We start from the raw sequence: 25,821 nt of genomic DNA, 5'->3' as shown, positions 1-25,821 counted from the left end.
TTTCTTTTGGTTTAAAGCTGAAATCTAAAACTCTCACAGCAACGTCAACACCCCACCTAGTGGGCTATACAACCAGTAATATTCAGGGGGGGAAAGTCTGACTCGGAACACAAGGCTGGTCATTCAGTGGCTTTAGGCAGCTCGTTTCCAATGGCTGGTGAGGTAGGAACTGCTTGTATTTTCTCTGTCTCTCACTGTATATTCACAAGGCTCAGCTATTCTATGGTAGCGCTGTTTGTTCTGGTTTGGGGCAGCTGGAGATCCCACTTTAGCAGCTGAATTCTGTATAGGCTGAGTAACTGACTGCTCTGCTTGCACTTTTTGTTTGTATCTCCCCCAGGGCTGTTGCAGTAGCTAAGTGAGAGGGGCAATATACTGGCAGTGGGGAGTGTAGAAAGGTCTGTGATCTCTGAGGCTTGTTTTAAATGTATAAATGAGAGATAACTAGCTCAAAACATGTGCCTGCTTAATCCAAACTTCTACAGCTTTTTGTGATCCTGATTAAAGGGGACCCGTCACCTAAAAAAATTATTCAAAATCCTATTTTATTACATTAGTCAAGCAAAATGAACTTTAATTAAACTATATAAATTATTTAATTCTTGCTTCCTTCAGTCGGGGATTTCAAAATTATAGCAGCAGCCATTTTGTGGACACTGTTATTAAAACAAGACTTGTATCATTTCAGAATCTTGTTTGTGCACCAGAATGGGGGACTCGATTTCCATCCCCATGCCCTGGTTACACAATTAAATGGTAAAGAGAACGGGGGAATGTGTGGAGAGCAGTGATCTAGGAAGTGCTGAATGGAAAGTGAAAGTAATTGTCTGCCCCGCCTCTATGCCACTGGCATAGAGGAGCGGCAGACAATATTTGATTGACAGCTGAGATTTTTAAATGAGCTTACAACAGCTACGAATGCTTTAATAAAAAATAGAAATTGGATTTCATGTTTAATTTGAAAAGGACTTTTATTATACAAATTTTTTGTCTGGGTGGCAGGTCCACTTTAAGCAATAGGTTTCCATTGGAACACTCTGAATGATCCACACCAAGGTGCATCTTCATAGAGTTTGTTTAAAAACACATAGGGGTATATTTATCAAAGAGTGAACTTAGAGATCACCTCATGCCGCTAGAATGAAATTCCGCCACTCTCCATTCATTTCTATAGGATTTTGAAAGGCGTATTTATCAAAGGATGAACTTTCACTTTCACCCATTGATGAATACTATTTTAAAAATCCCATAGAAATGAGAGTGGCGGAATTTCATTCTAGAGTACTATGGTGACCTCTAACTTCACTCATATACCCCTTAGACTGTAAGCTCTACCGGGCAGGGACCTCCTTCCCACATCTCTTACCACATAGCTCTTAAGCTCTTTGTCCTGATATGATTCTGTATATATTTATCATGTGATTTGTCTTCCCTGTGTATACTGTTATAAATATATATTGTACTTTTATACACTGTACAGCGATGCGGCTCCTTAATAGCGCATTACAAATAAAGTTATATATACAGTACATACATACAATACTGAATGGAGGAGGAGGGATTCACACAAGTAGGAGTTAAGGCAGACTTTGGCATTAAATTAAACTTAAATGTTGGTTTATGCCTTAAAATAATTTAGCAATAAATTCACAGTTGCCTGAACTCCAGAATTTTTTTTTCACCAACCCCAATCGGAAATGGGGACCAAAGTATAACAGCAAAGTATAAGCTCCATATAAGGCTTCTGTGAATCTCATCCTCTTTTAACAGAAGTTTAACTCCATTAGTATTTGTTATTCTGATACTCCACTTTGTGAACGTCGCCCCTCCCTTCCCAGTGTGTTTAAGTGACTGAAGTAGGGGGTTACGGCTCTTACACACGGACATGTTTGGGATCCATCTGGAAACCCTTTATCCAGAAAGCTCCAAGTTATGGAAAGGCCATCTCCCATAGACTCCAATTTCTCCAAATAATCCACGTTTGTAAAAATTATTCCTTTTTTCTCTGTAATACTTGTTATACTTGATCCCAACTAAGATATAATTAATCCTAAATGGAAGCAAATGCAGCCTATTTAGTTTATTTAATGTTTCCTGGATTTTGTAGTATTCTTAAGGTATGAAGATCCAAATTCTGAAAAGATCCATTAGCTGGAAAACCCCAGGTCCTGTGCACTTTGGATAACTTTGGCTAAACTGCGCACTCTGGATGTCAGTGTTCTATTTAAAACATATTATTCCTCAGCAGGGTAAGCATCTTGGCAGTCCCCCCCCCCCTCTTGCCAATAACAAAAAAGAGATCAAAAGTGCTCTGTGCATTCTAGGTGTCCCTGAATATGTTCCAGAATGGAAAATCAAAGAAAACCATATTGGATACATTCTGTAAATTCTGGTTTTGCAACGATAATCTGTTACATGTTGATTGAACAAAATACAAATGGGTGCCTTTTTTTTGTCAGTTTCCACCTCATGGGAATGCAGAATTAATTGACCAAGGCTTCATTATGGGGACTGTGTGAGACGTAGAGAGGGATATTCTGAGACAGATTGCAAATATTTTTTTTATTATTTGTGGTCTTGAGTTATTTATATTTTTATTCAGTAGCTCCAATTTCAGCCATCTGGTTGCTAGGGTCCAATTTACCTTAGAAACCATGCATTGATATGAAAAAGAGACTGGAATATCAACAGGAGAGGGTTTGAATAGAAAGATGTGTTATAAAAAGTAGAAATAACAATACATTTGTAGCTTTACAGAGCATTAGTTTTTAGATGTGGTCCCCCTTAGTGACCCCTACTTGAAAGCCGATAAGAGTCTGAAGAGTCTTTCTTATGAGGTTATGTTTATAAAAGTTGCAATGGTTTGACAAGGGTCTACATCAAGAGGAAGCAGGTACCATTTAACTGAAAAAACGTCATTTTATGTCTTGCTATGGGTTACGGCGACTGGGCAAAATGCGTGCTTTTTATTACACATGGGGGTAAGTCTCATTTTGCTCTCAGTACTTCCTTGTTACCTCATAACATATTTACCTTCTCTCTCTTATTTGCTGTAAATACTTCCTGGTTCCCTCAGGGACAATTCCCCTCGCACTGACTACTTTTTCCCTTCTACCATTTTTTTTCTTCTGTATTTTCTCATCTGGCTACTTCCAGTTCAGGTTCAAATGTGTGCCACGTACACTATCTGACAGGACTTCCCCCTTTAATAGGACTGTGTACAGACTTCACTGTGGCCAGTCACTTTCTTGGCCCATCATCTAAGATGATGCCAGTGAGCGTCCATATTGGTACAGAGTGTTAGCAGGCAATTTACCATGGATTAAGCCTAGGGTTGCCACCTGTCTGGTTTTGACCCAGACAGACAAATTGTTCTGTGGATTCGCCATTACATTGTCCACATTGGCGGAATTTATATCTTTCAGCAACCACATTTACTCTTGGCACGAAAAAGTTCTTTATAGCAGTAAGAGCAGTTTCATATGTATCATCAGGTAATGGTAATGTATAGAATATACGCTGTCCCTCTGCTCACAGGCAGTGAATAAGTAAAGCACGCTTTCTAGCAGCAGAAATCTCCCCTTGGTCAGCAGCAATAATGTAATTTTCAAACATTGGGAAATAGTCATAGTAAAATGTATGGTAGGCTCACCAGGGTTTGGAAGAAAAGGTGCAGGCTGCTGCAGAGGTAGAAGAGCCATCCTTGTCACCATTTGTTATGTTTTGGTAGCTGAGGATGAGTATAGAGTATAACAGTGCTTTATTACAGAGTCATGCAGGCATTACACAACAGTAATTTTCACTTTTAAGCTGACAAGGTAGTATGCACAGTAACTCATGTAGACAGTGACACCTGCAGGCCATTTGTATAAACACCACAAAAACCACAGAAATGTGTTCAAACTTTCATAACCTGCCAACTTTTGTAAAATGGACATGGTAATTAGGGAGTGTGGTCACAAAATGCCCATGGTCAAAAAAAATCAGCAAATCTTTTTGTCCCTCTTTCTGTTTCAAAATGTTAGGAGGTATGCTAGAGTTACTGTAATAAATTTGACAATCATTATCTGGCCTAATATAAACTTAAATTGCTGAACCCTGGACCTTTATCAACCTCATAGAGAGATGAGGTCCCAGGAAAGACCTTGAGCACATGATGCTGTACCCTTTTCTAATCTCACATACTACCCCCTAGTGGTCAACCCATAACCTAGAGTAATTCCAAGTGGACCCAGAAGGGGAGACATAGCTGCCTATTATCTACTGTGTATCCTGTGCTTGAATGGCTGCCCCCATGGCTACACAGCAGCTTATTTATATAAACTATAGTAGTACTTATCTGTTATCTACTGTGTATCCTGTGCTTGAATGGCTGCCCCCATGGCTACACAGCAGCTTGTGTATATATACTATAGTAGAGTTTCTGAAGCAAACACACCAGTTTTACCAGTACAGAGCAACAGTAAATCCTATTTTAATTTGTTTGATACACTCAGTTTTTGGTGTTACTGTTCTTTTAATAAATGTATGTTGGAGTCAGAGGCCATACCAGTCTAACGAGGGCCTTCTTCCTGTTACAGTTAGAGCTGCAGTATTTCTGGTCAGGTGATCTCTCAGGCAGCACACAGACCATCACGAAATGGTGGTCCAAGGCAAGAGATGTAAAAGGACAATATTTACTTAAATATATATATACCAGTTTGGTAAGATTTTTTAATATGCCACTTAATATGATATAAACTGTTGCTTAAATATTCATTTTGGGGGTATAGTTTTCCTTTAATATGGAAGAAAAATAAATATACAGGAAGGCCAGTGGGAAGCGTGTTACAAAGCCCCCTTGGTGGAGCTACCCAGAACTTCCACTCTTTTGTACGGCAATGGAAAGGCCAGTTACAGGGGGCTTAATTAGGGTTGCCACCTTTTGGCCGCTTAAATCTGGGCAGGAGGCGGGGCTGTGACACAATGGGGCAGGGCTGTGATGCTGCAGGGGGTGGGTCATGACATCAGGGGCGTGGCTATGACATGGCAATCATAGGGAATACTTTTCTAATTTGGAAAACTGGGCAGGCAGTTTTGACCCGGGCAGCAATTAAAATGGCCCCCGTGAGCTCCCCGATGCGTGCATGAGCGAGCATGTGCTGATGTCGATGGGCCAGCTGATTGGGGAGCAGGTCTAGGCTAGCAGGGGCCCATGAGGGATGGGGACCACCGGGTTTTTTCCCGTTGTCCCGCCGGCCCAGTCCAACCCTAACTTTTTTTATATATGGAATCTGAAGCACTGTCATGTAACTTTTACATTATATGTCATTGCAGTGGGCTGATATTTAATTCAATATTATTGTATAAGAAAATGTATTGAGTGTATTGGCCCCTAACTCTTAGTGCCAGTAGACTCTATTGGGGGTAATGTAAAATGTGCAAAGTTTGCATCAGTTCTTGTAGACCATCACAACTAAGATTGAAACCAGAAAATGGCACTTTCTAATTGATTACTATAGGTCACTAGACCTCTAGCAAATTTTTTTTTGCTTTTCATATTGTTGTGGACTGGCTCCGCAACCCCTGATCACTTCTAATTTTTTTTAAAAAAATCTATTTTTCTCATCTCTGAAAACAATTAGGGGATTTACACATGGCTAGTTTAAAATGATAACACTCCAGAGCACCCCCTTACATTTGTCATTTTTAGGTACCGTACATGTTCAGTAGCCCTCTGTTCCAGTTAATAAAAAATTGCAGGATTTTTCCCCCTAAACCATTAATCACTTCACAGACAAAGCTTTAGTCATAAGTTCCTAATTCTTATTCATTAAGTTCCTTATCGGATATGCAGCCACAAAATACTTACAGTGGAAACCAGTGTGTAGGTGATATTCACATTAATGAATCAACACATTGTCATTTCAGTAGAAAGAGACAAGCAGCTGCTAGCAAGAAGGAAGCGTTTGGAGCTGGTACAGAGGGAACAGATAAAGAAATATTCTAAATGTTGTTTAGAATTAGCTATTCTATAACTTACTAAACATTAACGTAAAGGTGAACCACCCTTTTTACATACTGTACATCATGTTGATAGATTTTTGCTGATAGATCTGCTTTTGTAAGTAATTGTTGTTTAAAATTCGTACACCTGACTGTTTTGACAACCCCATCTCACCCTGTCAGTTATAGTTTCTAATCCTAACAGACAACTGCTGCAGAAATATGGCAGCCCCCTATAACAGAACACAGAGGATCAGAATCAGTGGCGCAACTATAGAGGAAGCAGAGCCCGCAGTCGCAGGAGGGCCCTGACTGCAGGGTCTGCTTCCTCTATAGCTAACAAGAAAACACCCTCCCCAGCCTCTCCCTTACCTGTGGCGGGAAAGGGGTGTGCAAGTCGGCACGGGGTGAAGAGTGGGCAGAGTAGGGTTGCCACCTTTTAGCCTCGGTGGAGACCGGGCAGGGGGCGGGACTGTGACATGGAGGGGGTGGGCTGTGAGGCATAGGGGCAGGACCCTAATGAGGAGGGGGCAGACTGTGACATTGGGGGCGGCTGCGGGGATATGATGCGGAGATCGGCTATTGCCCGACCACCGCGTCAATCTTAGAGAATCATGCCCGATTTTCCTAATTTGGAAAAACAGGCAGGCAGTTTTGACGAGGGCAGCCCTTCAAATTACCTGGCTGTCTGGGTCAAAACCGGAAAGGTGGCAACCCTAGGGTGTAGGTGGGGCAGCAAGTGGGTGGGAGGGTTACTAGGATGGGGATCAGAGTGCTCCAAGCCCCTCTGAAGATTTTTTTTGCAGGCGGCGCATTCTAGTTACACCACTGATCAGAAAGTTGATGTAAGAGCATTGGGCAAATATTTTTATGGCAAAATTATAAATAGCATGCAAACATAATGTTATGATCGATGATAAAAAAGGTTTCATTTCAGGTGTCGGTATCTCTTTAAGGTGATTTTGGGCAAGCTAACGGTTAAAAGAAATTCAGGTGCAGCTAAATTTGAGGAGGGAGACTGGTCTGTTACTGTGGAAGACAGGGTGACGGGCAAAATACAAGTGAGGCCCGAAAACTGTGGAAGATTTATCTCTTTTACTCTTTGCTCTAAACCCGGTCAGGTGTTGTCTGGCGAAATGTGGCATTGCAGGAAGACCAAACTTCTCCAGCAGACTAGGAGTTAAACAGAGTGCCTTATATATAGGATTGTTTTATAGTATGAGGAAAAATAATGTAACCATGGAATGTTTTTGACCAACATTTGGGCTGATCCAGGAAACAGGAAATGACTTTGTGACAGGCAGAGTGCAGGACGGCCAGGGCTCTGAGACTTTGGGGATTAACAGTGGAGGGGACTGGTACTTGCTGTGTAGCTGAAAGACTGCTCAGAGATATAAAGGAAGAAGCTCTCTGCTTGCTGGCCTGGGAACATTACAATACATCTGGTATTACACCCTTCCATGAAAAACATTGGGGTATATGTGCGAATATTGAAGAGAAAAAATGTTTATTAGACCCGCAATTAGGGAAAAACTCCACAATTCGATGCACCACATCGGATCGTGGAGTTCAAGTGTAACTTAAGACCATTATGGAAAACATACTGGGGATTTTCTTTACACTTTAATTAGACAGATCATTTAAAGTTTACAGAGCATTAACTGATGAGGGGGAGGTAAAGTTTGAAAGCCGGCATATGATTGGTTGCTATGGGTTACTAGTGTGGATCAAACTGTTGTGTATTTTCACTTCACTGAACAGTAAAATATCTTAATATATTCGCTATAATTTTTCCCAGGCAGAATCCTTAGAAGAATCCATGTGTCTCCTGCGCCTGTTGTGTGTGGTGTGTATAGTATCCAGTGTCCATGGTAAGTCTGAGGAATACACAATGTGTGCGTTTATAGAAACTAACGGGATAGAGAAACCTTGGGAGATAGAAACAAGAAAGGGGTTAAAAATCAAAACAAAAAGGCGTCCCTGCCTCCCAGTGCTGGGGTCCTGGCTTTGATTCTGACTAGGGCATCAGTTTACTAAAGTGCGATAACAGTCTGCAACAGAAAAAGCGTCAGAGAATCCGTAAGAGAAACTTTGCTAAAGTACGAGCACTTCTGTCATTGCGAATATTCTGGCAAACATATCCTATTATCGCATTCATGCTATATCAAGGTTTTTTAAACATTAACGCCAGCATTTTCACCAAATATAGAAAAAAATTTCGCCGAGAGTGGGGTTATATTAAAAAAAAAGACAGTAATTGTATAGTAAAAGAGGAGTATCGTCAGTTTTTTAAAATATAAGCAGCAAAAATTAGTGATTGCACTGGGGAAGAATGATACTTATAAGTCTATTTTTAGTGAATTTATTAAGAAAAATGTATATAATGGGAAAATGATTTATTCCTGATAGTACTTAATTATATTTAAAGTATATTTAATAATACATTATAAACTGGTAATAAATACAATTTTATATAAACGCATTCATATATATATATATACACATACACATACAGGTATGGGACCTGTTATCCAGAATGCTCGGGACCTGGGGCTTTCCAGTTGATGGATCTTTCCGTAATTTGGATCTTTATACCTAAACTCTACTAGAGAATCATTTAATCATTAAATAAACCCAATAGACTGGTTTTGCTTCCAATAAGGATTAATTATATCTTAGTTTGAATCAAGTACAAGGTACTTTTTTATTATTACATTGAAAAAGGAAATTTATAAAAATGTGGATTATTTAGATAAAAGGGAGTCTATGGGAGATGGCTATTCCGTAATTCGGAGCTTTCTGGATAACGGGTTTCCAGATAACGGATCCTATACCTGTATGTATGTATATATATATATATATATATATATATATATATATATATATATATATATATATACATACAGGTATAGGATCCGCATACATACACAGACACACACACACACACACACACACATATATATATATATATATATATATATATATATATATATATACACACACATATATATATATATATATATACACACATATATATATATATAGTCAGTCTATATTACTGGCACTCCCAGGATTTTCATAGAAAGTCAAATAGTTGATGTTTGTGAAGAAAAGATCAGGTTTATTAATCCAATGTTTCGGTATATATATAGTCAGTCTATATTACTGGCACTCCCAGGATTTTCATAGAAAGTCAAATAGTTGATGTTGTGAAGAAAAGATCAGGTTTATTAATCCAATGTTTCGGTTCTCGAGGACAAATTTATAATTAATTAATAATAAACCGGATCTTTTCTTCACAACATCAACTGTTTGACTTTCTATGAAAATCCTGAGAGTGCCAGTAATCCTGCACCCACCGTTCTTTATATATATATATATATATATATATTTTTTTTTTTTTTTCATTAGTGTGGCCATTGGCATTGGTGAAAAAAAATCTACAAGATTTAAAGAAGATTATGCAGTTAACCTAAATGAATCGCAAAAAACTCACAATTAGCCAAAAATAACGCTGAAACAAACTGCTACACGTGCCTAATTAATGCCGCTTATCACAAGGCAAATTTGTCTGATCGCACTTTAGTAAACATACGAGCGGCATTCATTTTGTCAAAGGAATATTCTCAGTAGGAAATTTTTATGAGTTTTACTAAACAAACCCCTAAGACTCCTATATGCACGTTCTGTGGGTTTCCCTCATGCACAGTCCAAAACACATACTAGCAAGGTATTTGTTTTAGTGGCTACTTATGTGCCTGCTAGTTGGCAAATAGATTGTAAGCTCCAGTGGCAGAGGAACTGATGGCAGTAACTGAACATAATAACAAAATAGACGGAGCTCTGTATAATTTGGTATTGTAGATGTGCAGTGAATACAGGCACAGGAATTGTCAAAGTTATAAAAATGTGGTGAGTCACCTTTTAAGAGGTGGTTCACCTTTAGGTTATCTTTTAATATGTTATAGAATGACCAGCTCTAAACAATTTATAAGTTAATCTTCATTATTTTATAGGTTTTTAATGATTTGCCTTTTTCTTCTGAATCTTTCCAGCTTTCAAATGGGGGATCACTCACCCCATTTAAAAAAAGAAATGGTCTGTAAGACTGAAATTTGTTTTATTGATACTTTTGATTACTCATCTTTCCATTCAGGCCTTCTCCAACTAATCTTCCATTTCTTGTTCAAATCAGTGCAAGGTTGCTAGGGTAATTTGGACCCTGGCAACCAGATTGCTGAAACTGCAAACTGTAGCAGCTGAATAAAAAGCCAAATAACTTAAAAAACACAAATAATAAAAAATGAAAACCAATTGCAAACCAAATCACCCTCTACGTCATACTAATATTTAACTCCAAGGTGAACAACATCTTTAAGTTAACTTTTGATTTGTTATAGAATAGCCAATCCTAAGAAAATTTTCAATTGGCCTTTAGTTTTTCTTTGTTATAGTTTTTGAATTATTTGTCTAAAATGGGGGGGAGGTCACTGACCCCATTTAAAAAACAAATGCTCTGTAAGACTACAAATGTATTGTAATTGCTACTTTTTATTACTCATCTTTCTATTGAGGACCTCTCCTATTCCTAGTCCAATTCAAATCAGTGCACAGTTGCTAGGGTACTTTTGACCACAGCAACCAGATTGCTAAAATTGAGAACTTGAGAGCTGCGGAATAAAAAGCTAAATAACTCAAAAACCACAAAGAATAAAAAATGAAAACCAATTACAAATTATCTCAGAATATCACTCTCTACATCATGCAAAGAGTTAATTTAAAGGTGACCAATCCCTTTAAGTGGAATCTATGCCAATTCTAAGTAGCAGAGAATTCTATTTGCCAAGGAGGAATTTACAGTTTGGTCACAGCTGCTTACTGTACAGAAGCACACAGAGCCACCACTGTAACCCTTTTGTTTTATCCTTCCACCCATACTACTGTATTTAACTAGTTCTTTCAAGGCAACTGCCAACAAACACAAACACACATCTGAATTATCCTCTTTCTGGGAGTCAGATCTCAATTTTCCATGCCTGCTCTTTGTCGTGTAACTTCTGTTTTCTGTAGCCTCTGCATTATCTCTTTTTTTTCCTTCCCAGAGTTAAGGGGCCATGTGAGTTGGGACACTTAAATTGGGAGGCACCCTGCTTTCATAGATATCATCCTTTTTTGTATACATTTGCCTGTGTCTTATTTCCTTTAACACTTCCTGTTCAGATATCTTCATTCATTGTCTAAAGGGAAACTTACAGAGGAAAAAACAAGTTTATAGCCCCTGTGGCACAGGACTGCTATAAGTCCACAGCCTCTGCATTTCACCAGCATGTCCATTTCTGTTTTTAGATTGCCATTCGGGTCTGCCAATGCAAAGCATCATAACAATAACAATAATAATGCCATAAAAAAGTAAATACCCCTTGTCTTGCTTGGGCTCTAGTTACCCTTTATAGGCAAAGTTCATCTGAAAGTTATTTGTAAATAGTTTTGCAGACAGAAGTGATTGAAACAGCTTTGGGGAAAAAAATGAGAAAGAACCATTAAAGAAAACAAGTTGTTAAAGGAACAGTAACACCAAAAAATGAAAGTGTTGCCCTGCACTGGTAAAACTGATCTGTTTACTTCAGAAACACTACTATAGTTCATATAAACAAGCTGCTGGGTAGCAATGGCGGAAATTGAAAAACGGCTATATGGCACAGGTTAGCTAATGGATAACAGATAACACCAATAGACAGAGCTTATTGGCTATCTGCAGTGTAACCTGAGCCTTTTCTCCTTTGAATGGCTGCCCCCATTGCTACACAGCAGCTTATTTATGTAAACAATAGTAGCGTTTCTTAAGCAAACACAGCACAAACAGTTTTACCAGTGCAGGGCAACACTGCTTTATATTACTTTAAAACACTTTTATTTTTTGACGTTACTGTTCCTTTAATTGTTTTAAAAAACATTTCACTTCATGGATTTGAGTAACTCCAAGTGCCTTAAGGGTGCACCATTCATTGCAGAAGGCTATACAAAACAAAGTGAATCCACTAAAGTATCTTTTACTTTCTTGATGTAACAGGTGGAGTCTTAACCGAAAATGTAACGCTGGCAAAATTGGGTGAAAGTGTGACTCTAAGATGTAAGCTACAAATGCCAGCAGCAGATGTTAAGCAGGTGACATGGCAGAAGATTGTAGACAAGATATTGGTACAGGTTGCAACCTACTCACCAAAAGATGGCTCAAAAGTCCAACCACCATATCAAAACAGAGTGAACATCACCATGTTGGGTTTAAATGAGACCGCCATCACTATTAGGCTCACCCAGGCTGACGATGAAGGAATGTACCAATGCGTTTTTAATGTTTTTCCAATTGGTTCTGTAGAAGGGAAACCTTTTATCAACTTTGGTAAGTATTTACCCCCCCTCCCCGGCTAGTGTAGTATTCCAAAACCACGCAGGATGCTATTTGTATAAAAAAATGAAGATACATTTTTATGCACCTTCCCAAACACTCTCCAACCAAAAATAATAGATGTTAAACCATTATAATGGGCAATGCCTTTTAACAGTATGGTTAAACTGCTGCTGCTTTAAACCCTGACCTTTGTTACCTTTTCACACATACAGTTTTACCTCTATGATTTATACCTCACTCCCTGTCACCCATTATTTAGTTTTTTGTTTGTTTTTTTTTGCTTTCTTAACGCTAAGGTCAGCGGCACACACAACATCAATGTTTCTATATATTTGTAACCTTGTTATGAGCTAAGGGGCCCAGTCTGAAGGCCAGTTAGGGGGAGATTTGGGGTGAGTGCTTATTTGTGTCCTCGGTACTCCTGGAAATATAGCAGGGTGACTGTTATCCCAATGTTTTTATATATCTGTAAGCTTGTTATGAGCTAAGGGGGCCCAGCCTGAAGGCCAGTTAGGGGAGATTTGGGGTAAGTGCTTATTTGTGCCCTATGTACCCCTGGAACTATAGCAGGGTGACTGTTACCCCTATGTTTCTATATATCTGTAACCTTGTTATCAGCTAAGGGGACCCACTCTGAAGGCCAGTTAGGGGGAGATTTGGGGTGAGTGCTTATTTGTATCCTAGGTACCCCTGGAACTATAGCAGGGTGACTGTTACCCCAATGTTTCTATATATCTGTAAACTTGTTATGAGCTAAGGGGCCCAGCCTGAAGGCCAGTTAGGGGAGATTTGGGGTAAGTGCTTATTTGTGCCCTGTGTACCCCTGGAACTATAGCAGGGTGACTGTTATCCCAATGTTTCTATATATCAGTAACCTTGTTATGAGCTAAGGGGACCCAGTCTGAAGGCCAGTTAGGGGGAGATTTGGGGTGAGTGCTTATTTGAGCCCTGGGTACCCCTGGAACTATAGCAGGGTGACTGTTACCCCAATGTTTCTATATATCTGTACCTTGTTATGAGCTAAGGGGGCCCAACCTGAAGGCCAGTTAGGGGGAGATTTGGGGTGAGTGCTTATTTCTGCCCTGGGTACCCCTGGAAATATAGCAGGGTGACTGTTACCCCAAATGTTTCTATATACCTGTAACCTTGTTATGAGCTAAGGGGACCCAGTCAGAAGGCCAGTTAGGGGGAGATTTGGGGTGAGTGCTTATTTCTGCCCTGGGTACCCCTGGAAATATAGCAGGGTGACTGTTACCCCAAATGTTTCTATATACCTGTAACCTTGTTATGAGCTAAGGGGACCCAGTCAGAAGGCCAGTTAGGGGGAGATTTGGGGTGAGTGCTTATTTGAGCCCTGGGTACCCCTGGAACTATAGCAGGGTGACTGTTACCCCAAATGTTTCTATATATCTGTACCTTGTTATGAGCTAAGGGGGCCCAACCTGAAGGCCACTTAGTGGGAGATTTGGGGCAATTTTCTTTTTTTTAATTGAGAATTTAGTCGAATATGTTTTCTTGATTTAATAGGTGATGTGCTGACAGATAAGTCGAAAGCGGTAAGACTGGGTGAAAGTGTATCTCTAAATTGTGTCTTCCGGAAACCTGTGGAAGTTACTCAGGTGATATGGCAGAAAACTGTAAAAGACAAACAAGTCAATATTGCAATAATCCGAAAGGAAGGGGCAGAAGTTATGGAGCCTTACAAAGACAGACTGAAAGTCTCCATTCTCGGTCTGAATGTCACTGAAATCACTGTGTGCAAAGCACAGGCTGGTGATGAAGGTGCCTACCGCTGTGTATTCAATACTTCCAAGTCTGGTACTATATCTGGGGAAACCTCTATTGATGCATACGGTAAGAAGGGGAAGCAGAAAGACAAGTTGGGCAAGTGACCAATTTCAGAAGTAAATAAACACAGACAGTGGGGTTTATTTACTAGTACTGGGTAAAATTGCCTCGGGTCAGTAACCTATAGTGACCAGTCAGAAATCAAATCAGAGCTAAATGATGATTGGTCACTATGGGTTAAAGGAACAGTAACACCAAAAAATGTTTAAAAGTAATGAAAATATAATGCAGTGTTGCCCTGCACTGGTAAAACGTATTTGTTTGCTTCAGAAACACTACATAGTTCATATAGAGGGGTGATATCACTCCAACTTGCAGTACAGCAGTAAAGAGTAATTGAAGTTTATCAGAGCACAAGTCACATGACTTGGGGCAACTGGGCAATTGACAATATGTCTAGCCCCATGTCAGATTTCAAAATTGACTGTTTGCTCTTTTGAGAAATGGATTTCAGTGCAGAATTCTGCTGGAGCAGCACTATTAACTGATTCATTTTGAAAAAATTTTTTCCCATGACAGTATCTCTTTAAGCACTAAGGCAAATCTGTTAAATATATATCAGTAGTGAGGTTTTGGAATTATTTGACATGTTTGTTCTGCAGCTGTCCATTAGTTGCCAGGCTGATTGCTCTTAGGTTATACTTTGCAAACCTGATTAGATAGCCAAGCTTGCAAAGGTCAACGAAAAATCAGTGGTACCAGAGAAATACCACATACATTCATCCTATAATATACACAGTACATTAACCCTGTAACAAACAGACATATATTATTAAATTCAAACCACTTCCAGTTTCTGTTGTCTTGGGCCCATAACAGCCAGAAAACATTTTAATTGTGGAAAAGCTGCAGAACAAATATAAAAACCACACAATATATAATATAAAGACCCAATTGCACATTGTCTTGTATGTATCACACATGCATTACACACATTTCAAGGGTATCTTATGTTTGCCAGATTACCAAACCAGTACATCTTTATAAGTGATGGGTCTAATCAATTAAATATGACCTTTTGGCCCTCCGATGACTGTCATGGTCACATTAGAAGGCCTATTTAATGCTGATACCATAGATCATACACACTGGCTGTAGAACTTAGTGTCCCATGTGATTTGGTACCTTTCCCAATTAATACTGGAATGAACCCTGATAAAAATTGATTAGCAATCCTTTTGGCTACATACATGGGAAAATGGCTGCCAAATAATCAAGAATCCTGGTCATGTTTGGTTTGGGCTTTTATGAACAGTCTCATATACTCTGCTGTATTCTTCCTCCCAGAACCTCTCAGTGGAAAAATGGAAGTGAAGTCATTAAATGGCAAGACAAACGTTACCTGTGTGGCTACCAGCTATCCACGACCTAATACTTACTGGATTGGAGTGGGAGAAGGAAATCTAAATGGGAGTGTGTTGGAAACACACAGTGGCATTGTAACTGTAAAAAGCTGGATCGTTGTAAACGCCACTGTAAGTGAAGTGAGGGAGAAGCTGGAATGTCGAGTTCACCACGCAGAAAAGGAAGCAGTCTTTAAAATACCAGAAAAGTCATGTAAGTACACAGAGAATGGCTCTATAAGGGTGTTCAAATTTATTTATTTGGGGTTTTTATCTTAAATGGGTGGTTCACCTTTCAGGTAAATTTTAGTATGTAATAGAATTACCTGTTCTAAGCAACCTTTAAATTTTCATTGTTTATTTTTTTATATTTTTTTTTTATTATTTGCCTTATTCTTCTGACTCTTCCAGCTTTCAACTGGGGGTCACTGGCCCAATCTAAAAACAAATGCTCTGTAAGGCTACACATGTGTTTGCTATTATTACTCATATTTTTATTCAGGCCCTCTCCTGTTCATATCCCAGTTTCTTATTCAAATCAATGCATGGTTGCTAAGATAATTTTGACCCTAGTTCCCAAAATTGTAAACCAGAGAGCTGCTGAATAAAAAGCTAAATAACTCAACAACCACCAATAAGAAAAAATGACTCAGACACATCTGGCCTAAAACTGGACTTCCTAATGCATCCTAATTCATTTAATGTCCCCAGTAGTGTCCCTATCATCCAATCATCACATCAGCAGCTAGGCTGATCTGATAGGGGACTGAAGCCTGTCTTTGCTTGTGTGACTGCAGGGCTGTGATTGGCTGTCCCTTTCCTACTGTGCTTCTGGCAGGGATCCAGGACATGCCCAATTTGAAACAGGGACAAGAGAACTTTTAGGGGCAAATTCACTAAGATCTGAAGTTGCGCCAGCGACAGCTTTGCCAGGTGTAGTTTCTCCAGTGCTACACAAATTCACTAAAATGCAAAGTTGCGCTCAGGGAGGCAAATGGTAGCGAAGTTGCACTACCGTTACTTCTTTAGGTAAAGCGAAGTTACGCTAGCGATGCCTAATTTGCATACGGTGCAAAGTTAAAATGTAATGGACGTATATGCTGCAGCAACTACATTACACTACACAAGCCCTGGAAACCTTTAAAAAATAAAATGAAGATGTTCTATTGCCCCTACACATCTGCCCACTGTATCGTTGAGTTGAGATATGTTAGGAAATGTAGGGGGGAAGGAGGGTACCCCCAAAAAAATTTACGCTATTTTTCATACTAACACCCTTAAAAAAGTAAAAGACCCCAGCGTTTTTTGGGACTGAAAAAATTTCAACTATTTTTGGACAAACTCCTATCTATTGTATTGAACTTCACTTGGTCTGACCTGGCGAAGTAAAGTCTGGCGCAAGAGGTAACATTCAGTAAAGTGCGCAAGTTAGTGAATTAGCGTAGTTACGTCCCTTTGCCATAGCGCAAGTTCGCCTGGCGTAAGGGTGCAAAGTAGCGCTAGAGTAGGTCCACTTCGCTAATGAATTTACGCCAGCACCCGTTAGTAAATCGGCAAAGTAACAACATGATGTCAGGCTGGCAAATTTGCGCTAGCATTAGCCGATTCGCGCTTTAGTGAATTTGCCCCTTACAATCTATGAGGAGCTCCAATAAAGGGGTAATTTTTTTAAAACAATATTAATTTACAGTCAAAAGTAAAATCGGCACCATATAGTATACATTTTTTGCCTTAAAAATTCATTTATCCTATATGTCTCCTTTAAAACGACTTCACCTCTGAATTTTTCCTTCTGCATACTTGGACAAAGCCCTAAATAGTTTTTCTTGGCCTGCTAATAACCAAGAAAAGCACTAATAAATGAAATAAATCATTAACTATTAAAAAACAAAAAAGATTCCTTAATTGCTGTTACAATATCCACATATGTAAGACAACCTGAAGAGAGAAATATATTTTGGTTGCAGTACCTTACTTGATAAAAACATTGCAGCAGAGGGCAGGTGACTTTACTAACCATCAATGGGGAGATACTCGATACTCGAGTATAAGCCGAGTTTTTCAGCCCCCAAAATATGCTGAAAAACTCTACCTCGGCTTATACTCGGGTCAAGCGCAAAAACGGTCGCTGTCACCTAAGAATAGTCGCCAGGGCCTAAGAATAGTCGCCGGCGCCTAAGAATAGTCTCCAAGAATATTTGCTGGCATCCAAGAATGGTTGCCGGCATCCAAAAACGAGACGCCGGCACCTCCAATGGGAACAGAAACCCTCAATTTTTTGATTGAAACTTACCAGAAGCTGCTGCATTTCTCACCCAAGGCTTATACTCGAGTCAATAAGCTTTCCCAGTTTTTGGAGGTAAAATTAGGTACCTCGGCTTATACTCGGGACGGCTTATACTCGAGTATATACGGTATCTCCCTTATACCACCCACTCCATACCTAAACACACAGAGATATATAATACTAGATTTCTGCTTATAACATTGCCCAGAATCACATAATGATAGGTTATAACTGATTTTTATTTCATTCCTCAGATCCCCAAACAACCATAATAGTGCTAACTGTAGTGTTGCTGATGTTGGTCCTGGCACTCGTATTGTTGATCTGTCGGGCCAAGAAAAGAAGAAAGTCGCAGCATCTGTAAAGGTGTGTATAATCTAGGGATGCACAGAATCCAGGATTCGGTTTGGGATTCAGACAGGATTCGGGCAGAAGGATTCGGCCGAATCCGAACCCTGCTAAAAAAGCCCGGTTCCTGTCTGAATCCCAAACCGAATCCTGATTCTGTGCATTTGCAAATTAGGGTTTGGATTCGGTTCGGTATTCGGCCAAATCTTTCACAAAGGATTCGGGGGTTCGGCCGAATCCAAAATAGTGGATTTGGTGCATCCCTAGTATAATCGAAGCTGAATTGTGTGACTTTTTATACACCCAATGGTTCCTACACTGGTATAAATGTTAATGCAGATATTAATGGGAGAACAGAAAAGTAAGGTAAGAAATGTTACATTTGGTCACATGTTTCTTATGCTGTCCAGCAGGGTTTGAGACATTTGAGACTAGGCAAAATAACAGTCCCCATGATGTAGCTTCTTGCATATTTATAACAGCAGATCAGAATGAGGGTAAAATGACATTTACCCTCATTCAGCCTTTACAAACTCAATGTGTAGACTGGGCAAGCCAAAGAGGATTGCCTGCTGTATAATGTGTACCCGTCTGCCTACAAGTCTCACTAGGTATATGGGGATAATGTAAAATCTGGGAAAAAATGAACGCAAATAATCCGGGGGAAATGGAGAGTATATAGTCAGGGTTCTGTTTAGTGTCATCACTCTTTATTACCGGGACATGGAAGCCCGGGAGGTCTTAACATAGGATGAAGTAGATACAATTAAACATTGAAAGATTAAGATTGAGGGCAATAAGAGCCATATTGGGGTGAGAAAGAAATAAGGTGTTATTACCCTCAAGCCTAGTTGTTGTCATGTCAAAATGGCTGCCGTTATGCAGAAAAAAAATGCCATTCATTAAAGTTCACCTATTGTCACAAAGGAACCTTAAAGGAATTGTATAAAAATAACAACCAGGTAACTAGGCTGTGTAATGTAAAAAATGTTTTCAATATAGTTAGGTAGAAATGTAATGTATAAAGGCTGGAGTGACTGGAACAGAACAGAACACTACTTCCAGCTTTGCAGCTCTCATGGTTTCCACTGATTGGTTACTAGGCAGTAACCAATCAGTGACTTGAGGGAGGGCCACATGGATCATAAGTGTTGCTTTTAAATCTGAGCTGCATGCTGAGGATCAATTGCAAACTCCATGAACAGTAGTGTCTGGCTATTATGTTAGAAATCAATTCACTCCAGCCCTTATTGATTCCATTTTTGGCTAACTAGCTGTATTAGAAACATTTTATTATTTTGCACAGCCTATTTACACAGTTTTTATTTTTACACTGTTCCTTTAAAACTGCTGCTGCCCTTGAAGGTACCAAGTGCATCCTGCATCCGTTGCGTCTAAAATAAAATACCTAACCCGGTGGCAAGTGGTAAAGTTTAGGTTTAGGCCATGCCCCAATCCACCCTGGCCACATTCAGACATGCCCCCAATATTTTCAAAGCCCTGCCCACTTTCTGATAAGCACTGCCCCTTTTGGAATGTTCTGCCTAAATTGAGACCAGTGACATGTAGCTGGTAAACAGAAGAAAATGTTACAATGATTATATATTCAGTCCGAATTTTCTGGGGGGGAAAAAAATGTAGAATTTGTGGACAGTAAGATTAGTAACAACACCATGAGCCTCGGGCACTTTGTCCATATCCCCTTTGCCTTTTTTATTTAGTTTTTTAGTTTCGGACATGAAAAAATGGAAAATGAAACTGATAGAGAATACGTAATAAATGTGTTTCATAAACAGGATGGTACTTAGTTATTTTGTTTCTAAAATATTGATTGTTTTTGTTAGTTTATTAGTCATGCTCTTTGGCAGCTGGGAAATCAGCCTATTTTACTTTGGTAGAACCAGTTGCTGCTGCTGTCAGTCTGGGACTAGGGATGTAGCGAACTGCCGATTTGGTGTTCGCGAACGCCGTTCGCGAACACCGGCAAAAAATGCGAACGTTCGCAGACAGTTCGCAAACTTCGAACACCCGCTAAAATCGTTCGATTCGAACGATCGAAGGATTTTAATCATTCGATCGAAGGATTTTCATTCGAATCGAACGATCGAAGCCATTCGATCGAATGCTTTTCATTCGATCGAATGCTTACAATCGTTCGAACGAATGGAAATCGTTCGATTTTTAGCGGTCGAAGGAATTCGAATGGTCGAATGGTCGAACGACTTGTATTCGAATCGAACGCGAACTCAAAATGCGAACGTTCCCAAACGTTCGCGAACATTCGGCGGACGCGAACGGTCGAAGTTCGCGCGAACTAGTTCGCAGCAGAACAGTTCGCTACATCCCTATCTGGGACTCACAGCAAGTTGTTGGCAGCACGAATTAAAGGGTAGGTTGAGGTTCCAAGGGTATTCCCAGTTTAGGAGAATGCAATAGATTGCGAGATAACTTTAACGTTAAATGTATAAACACCCAACTCCTCACCTGCCTTTCTAGACTGTCAGTGACGGGCACCTGCCTGGAGTGGGTTCTTGTTCATCATTGACTGGTGGGATGGTGGGTGTTTTAGAAAAATACATGGAGGATCACAGTTGCCCATACCATATGGAAAGTAAGTAACATATTGTATTTCTTTCATCAGGTTCGGGTTTGAATACCCTGGTTTGAGAGAACCAGGCAGCTGCTGTTCATAACCTTTTGTGGAGCAGACCACACGCAGAGAAGACGTTATTTCCGTTGGTGTTAAATGTTTGCTTTAAAATGGAACCACTTTGTTCCATATATTTCATTTTTTTTAAGGGCAAGTAAAGTTTGTTTCATCACGACAATATGCATTTCACTTGCCATAGGGCTGCTGAAATTTTTTTCAGGTGGAGGGGGACCAGTAAGTAATATTCACATGGAGGGGATTGTGTGTCCTGTACCTGGTTTTTGGGGGGCATGTGCTCCTAATGATTGCTCTTTTTCTCCTCTGCTGTCTTCTACAGCCCTACTAGACTTGGGCCCCACCCCTAGTGACCTGTTGTAAATGTGCAGTCACACACACATGTACACACCAGTATCCTGAAGGCCCTGACAGTACACAGCAGATCAGTGGCACAAATACTGGGGGAGCAGTGGGTACGATCGCACCTGGCCCCCCCCCATTAGGGCCTGCCGGAGTCATCAAGCACACTACAAGGAGATCCAATGGTAAGAGTGTGTGCCACCCATCATATATCCTGCTGGGTGGGGCAGACTTGCGGACTTGCAGGGGGACCCAGGGGTAATCTTTGTACCCAGACCCTTAACCCCCTAGTTAACCCCATTGCAGCAGATCATTTTGTGTGGCCACAAGTGAGAAAGAAGGGCAGACAGCTGGGGTGTGTGGAAGGCAGAAAATTGATAAATCTTTAGTTTCTCTTAAAGAAGATTTAAAAATGCTATTATTTAAACAAAAATATACCCCTCTTTTTGACATGAGTCAGTTGGGCATCTCGAAAAGGTGCATAACAGCTATCTAAGAAAAATAGACATACCGAATTCTAAGACTGAAAGGAGACCTTGATAGCCTAGTACAGAAACCAGCCCCCCCAACCACCTTACGCTCACAGTGTAAAGCAACCCCTCTATCGCCTTGTTCCATTGTAATGTGACGGGTTCCAGGGTCATTCCTGCCATGAGGCAAGGTGAGCACCTTGCCTCAGGCGGCAGTGAACGGTCAGTTACAAGGGGCGGCAAAAAGCCGCATCCTGTAACTTTAACAGCCGAATTTCTAGTTTTTAAACCGGAAATTCGGCTCTGCTAGGGCAGAAAGCGCAGTACGCATTCTTGAGCTAGCAATGCAGCCCCTTTTGACCCGCTCCGACTAACTTTTAAGCGCGGAGCGGAAGAGGGGGGCAGCATCGGAGTTGCTGCCTCAGGCGGCAGCAGCCGACGCGATCACCCCTGCAACTTTTTACTGTGGAACAAGCTGAGGGAGGGGTTGTATTACACTGTGAGCCTCAGGGATGCTGGAAAAAGCTTAATCAGAAGTTTTAAATCTGTAGAACCATGTCTGAACTTTCAGGAATAATTTGCTTTCTGCCTAAGCTCAACTGAATGACCTCATGTCAAAAAGACATAGGGTATATTTTCCCTTTAAGCTTCTGTTATTTATGTGTGTGCCATACATGCTAATGAATGTATAGGGAATCTCTGTGCTTGATTCATACTTTTGGTTCCTCTAATTGTTCCTATTTCCTGTTTTAACGACCGGAGCAAACTGTGCCAAAAACACTGGACAAATACAAGTGCCTTAAGTTTTATTTCTGTTCTAAAGATATACTGTATATATATATATGTGTTTTGCACATAGGAAGAAACAAATGTTACTGAAATGTGTAATAAGCATAAAATAAAGTTGTTTGAGAAGCCATTGTTTTGAGCTAATGGCTGTGAGTTTTGTTAGGGTAAAGGAAACTTTTTTGTGCGCACAATGAGGGTAAATATAGCATTTCTGGGGCTGGGCCAGTTCACTCGGAGAGGAAACTCTAGTATGTTTGACTGAAGTTTAACAATTAAAGGAATATTTTCTCAAGAACTTAGCTATGACAAATTACCCTAGATTTTAATATTTTTTCCTAGAAGGTACATAAAAATCCCTGTGGGCCTCTTTTGGCCCTTACTAAAACGGGAACTATCCCGAAAATAAAAATGTAATCTAAGCTTTAGTATACTGAAATAAGAAACTTTATTAATACAATTATATATTCTGTATTCATTTCTGAAATAATCAAGTTTATCTTCACTATTCCTCTCTCAGCATCTGTTTCTCCTCATTCTCTCTACATGCAGCAATTGGGTGTCAGATATTCATTGACAGTTACCGGTAGATCAATATATGTTATTGGGGGATTCCTTTCCTAGGAGATGAATTAGAGCTCACTCAAATAACTGATTCCAGTACAAACAAAACAAACAAAATAACTGCCTTTTGCACAAATTCTGCATGTAGAGAGACATGATGTCTGGTGATTTTAATAGAATGAGCTCCCCTATAAGATTTATTAGATCTAACTGTCAATGAATATCTGACACCCAACTCCTGCAAGAAAACAGAAGGAGGAGAAACAGAGGCTGAGAGAGGGATAATGAACATAAACTTGATTATTTCAGAATTTTTAATTGATTGTATTTAGAAAGTTTCTTATTTCAGTATGATGAAGCATATATCGTCTTTTTTAAATTTTTGGATATTGTTCCCCTTTAACATTAGGCCCACAGCAAAATATATTTCTGGGCCAACCACCACCTTGGCTGGCGATCCCCCTTGGAGGGGGTTGACCTGCCATGCTCAGGTGGGTGACAAGAGGCCTAAGGGTACAGAGAAGGCCCCTTATTCCATTACCCTAGAGTTAAATTTGATAATTTTTTGCACCTAACATATGCCAGCCAGTCCAGATACACCCGTGCTTGACGGTGTTGAAGCAGCAACAAGGATTGGGGTCGCAGTGCAGATATAAAGCTGCTGTATAAGTAAGAGGTGTGGGAGAATCAGAAGGGAACAGGCAGTGACGGAGTGAGGAAAACAGGTCAGACAATACCGACATTGCAATGAGCTGGCTGAAAGAAAGGCCACTGTAGGTGGAACAAATAAATGAAAGATTCAGAAAAGCTGCTGAGCGATTTGTGTCTTTACGGAAACAATAGGCCATTGTACTTTTGTATGAATTTGTGCATGGTTCCTACAGCTCTTTCAGCACTAGTAAATAATCTGCCCATCTAACTCTGTTGCATATGGCTGTCTCAGATGAAGCAGGGGTACAGAGCTGTCAACTCCCCTAGTTTTCCTGTAGGGTTACCCTTTTAGAACCCCAGCTTCCCATCACTATAGCTCAGTCCCTCGGTTTGGAAATTTCCCAGTATCCCCTGAGATGCTCATGTGCAGGGAGCCCTCTTTGATGTCATAGGACCCAGTGTTGTCACTGGGTCCACGCAATTGGCCGCACCCATAATTCTTGGTCTCCGCCCCCAGGATGCACATATTACAGGTTCAGGTCTCTGGAGATATGTAGGTTTGGGGGCTGACTTGGAGGCAGCTGCAGAATGTCCTGGATCATCTGTCTATCATATATCCTCTATCATCTATCTGTCCAACAATCTAGCTATCCATCTATCTTTCATCTATGACGCTCTATCATCTATACCTGTCTTTGTTTGTCTGACTTCCTTAAATGTACAGCAAATGCTTAAAGTCACATTGTTTACATACCAGTGGCAGAAGGTGCTATATAGAATACAGGTATGGGACATGTTATCCAGAATGCTTGGGACCTGGCATTTCCTGGATAGTGGATCTTTTCGTAATTTAGATCTTCATACCTTAAGTCTACTAGAAAATCATGTAAACGTGAAATAACCTCAATAGGCTGGTTTTGCTTCCAATAAGGATTAATTATATCTTAGTTGGGATCAAGTACAAGCTACTGTTTTATTATTACAGAGAAAAGGAAACAGTTTTAAAAAAATTCTAATTATTTGGATAAAATGGAGTCTATGGGAGATGGCCTTTCCTTAATTCGGAGCTCTGGATAATTGGTTTCCTAGTAATAGATCCCATACCAGTACAGGTATGGGACCTGTTATCCAGAATGCTCGGGACCTGGGGGTTTCCGGATAACGGATCTTTCCATAATTTGGGTCTTCATGCTTTAAGTCTACTAGAAATTCATTTAAACATTAAATAAACCCAATAGGCTGGTTTTGCTTCCAAGGATTAATTATATCTTAGTTGGGATCAAGTACAAGTTACTGTTTTATTATTACAGAGAAAAAGAAAATAATTTTAAAAAATTCTAATTATTTGGATAAAATGGAGTCTATGGGAGATGGCCCTTCCTTAATTCGGAGCTCTGGATAATTGGTTTCTTAGTAATAGATCCCATACCAGTACAGGTATGGGACCTGTTATCCAGAATGCTCGGGACCTGGGGGTTTCCGGATAACGGAAACGGATTATTTGTGTAAAATGGAGTCTATGGGAGACCATTCCGTAATTCGGAGCTTTCTGGATATCGGGTTTCCGGATAAGGGATCCCATACCTGAACCGAACATTTTTAATGAATCAAACAAAGTTTCATCCAAATAAACAAGCTATATATCACCAGAACAAACATATATATATATATATATATATATATATATATATATTTTTTTTTATCATTTCTGTAAAACAAAGTAGTGTCACAAAAAATCTAATCTTGATTTTCTGTCCTTGAAAAATAGCTGATTTTACAGTTACTCAGCAAAATGAGAGAAGTGATGAGGAGTGGGAATAGTTCCGCAGAGCTCTGTATGTATATAAATAACAATGGGAGAAGTGCTTCTTTTCTTCAGAGATGCCCTATAGATTATTTCTGATCTCTGAGGGGGAACCAGAAGTTTGCAGATTGTTGTATCAATTCAGAAGGGAACATATTAACATCATCAGATTAAATGCAGTGACTCCCTTCCCAAATTCCAGGGACATTTTAAAGTGACAGTGAGTGCTTAAATACCATTTCCAGCAAATGCTAGCCGAGATACACACTGACAGATATCCTAGATGAACACATATCCATGTGCTACATTTTGGAAATAT

At 39.9% G+C, this 25,821-nt stretch overlaps 1 protein-coding gene across 3 annotated transcripts; it reads left to right on the top strand.

Moving 5' to 3' along the window:
• Window positions 1-86: 86 nt before the first annotated feature.
• On the top strand, window positions 87-22,616 carry LOC108709264 (OX-2 membrane glycoprotein). Of its 3 annotated transcripts, none has more exons than XM_018248952.2 (7): window positions 87-162; window positions 7,784-7,856; window positions 12,056-12,385; window positions 13,922-14,248; window positions 15,530-15,799; window positions 18,127-18,238; window positions 20,862-22,616. In XM_018248952.2, exons 1-6 carry the CDS (start codon window positions 151-153, stop codon window positions 18,234-18,236), a joined length of 1,122 nt encoding a protein of 373 aa, XP_018104441.1. In that variant the 5' UTR covers window positions 87-150; the 3' UTR covers window positions 18,237-18,238; window positions 20,862-22,616. The 3 variants fall into 3 exon arrangements, with proteins under 3 accessions (XP_018104441.1, XP_018104445.1, XP_018104443.1); XM_018248956.2 differs by having other exon boundaries at window positions 141-162; window positions 7,788-7,856; XM_018248954.2 differs by lacking the exon at window positions 87-162 and adding an exon at window positions 7,313-7,430.
• Window positions 22,617-25,821: the final 3,205 nt, after the last annotated feature.

This window comes from Xenopus laevis, chromosome 2S (genome assembly GCF_017654675.1).
Source record: "Xenopus laevis strain J_2021 chromosome 2S, Xenopus_laevis_v10.1, whole genome shotgun sequence".
In the NCBI taxonomy this organism is placed as follows: Eukaryota; Metazoa; Chordata; class Amphibia; order Anura; family Pipidae; genus Xenopus; species Xenopus laevis.
This window is presented reverse-complemented; position numbering and strand designations above follow the sequence as displayed.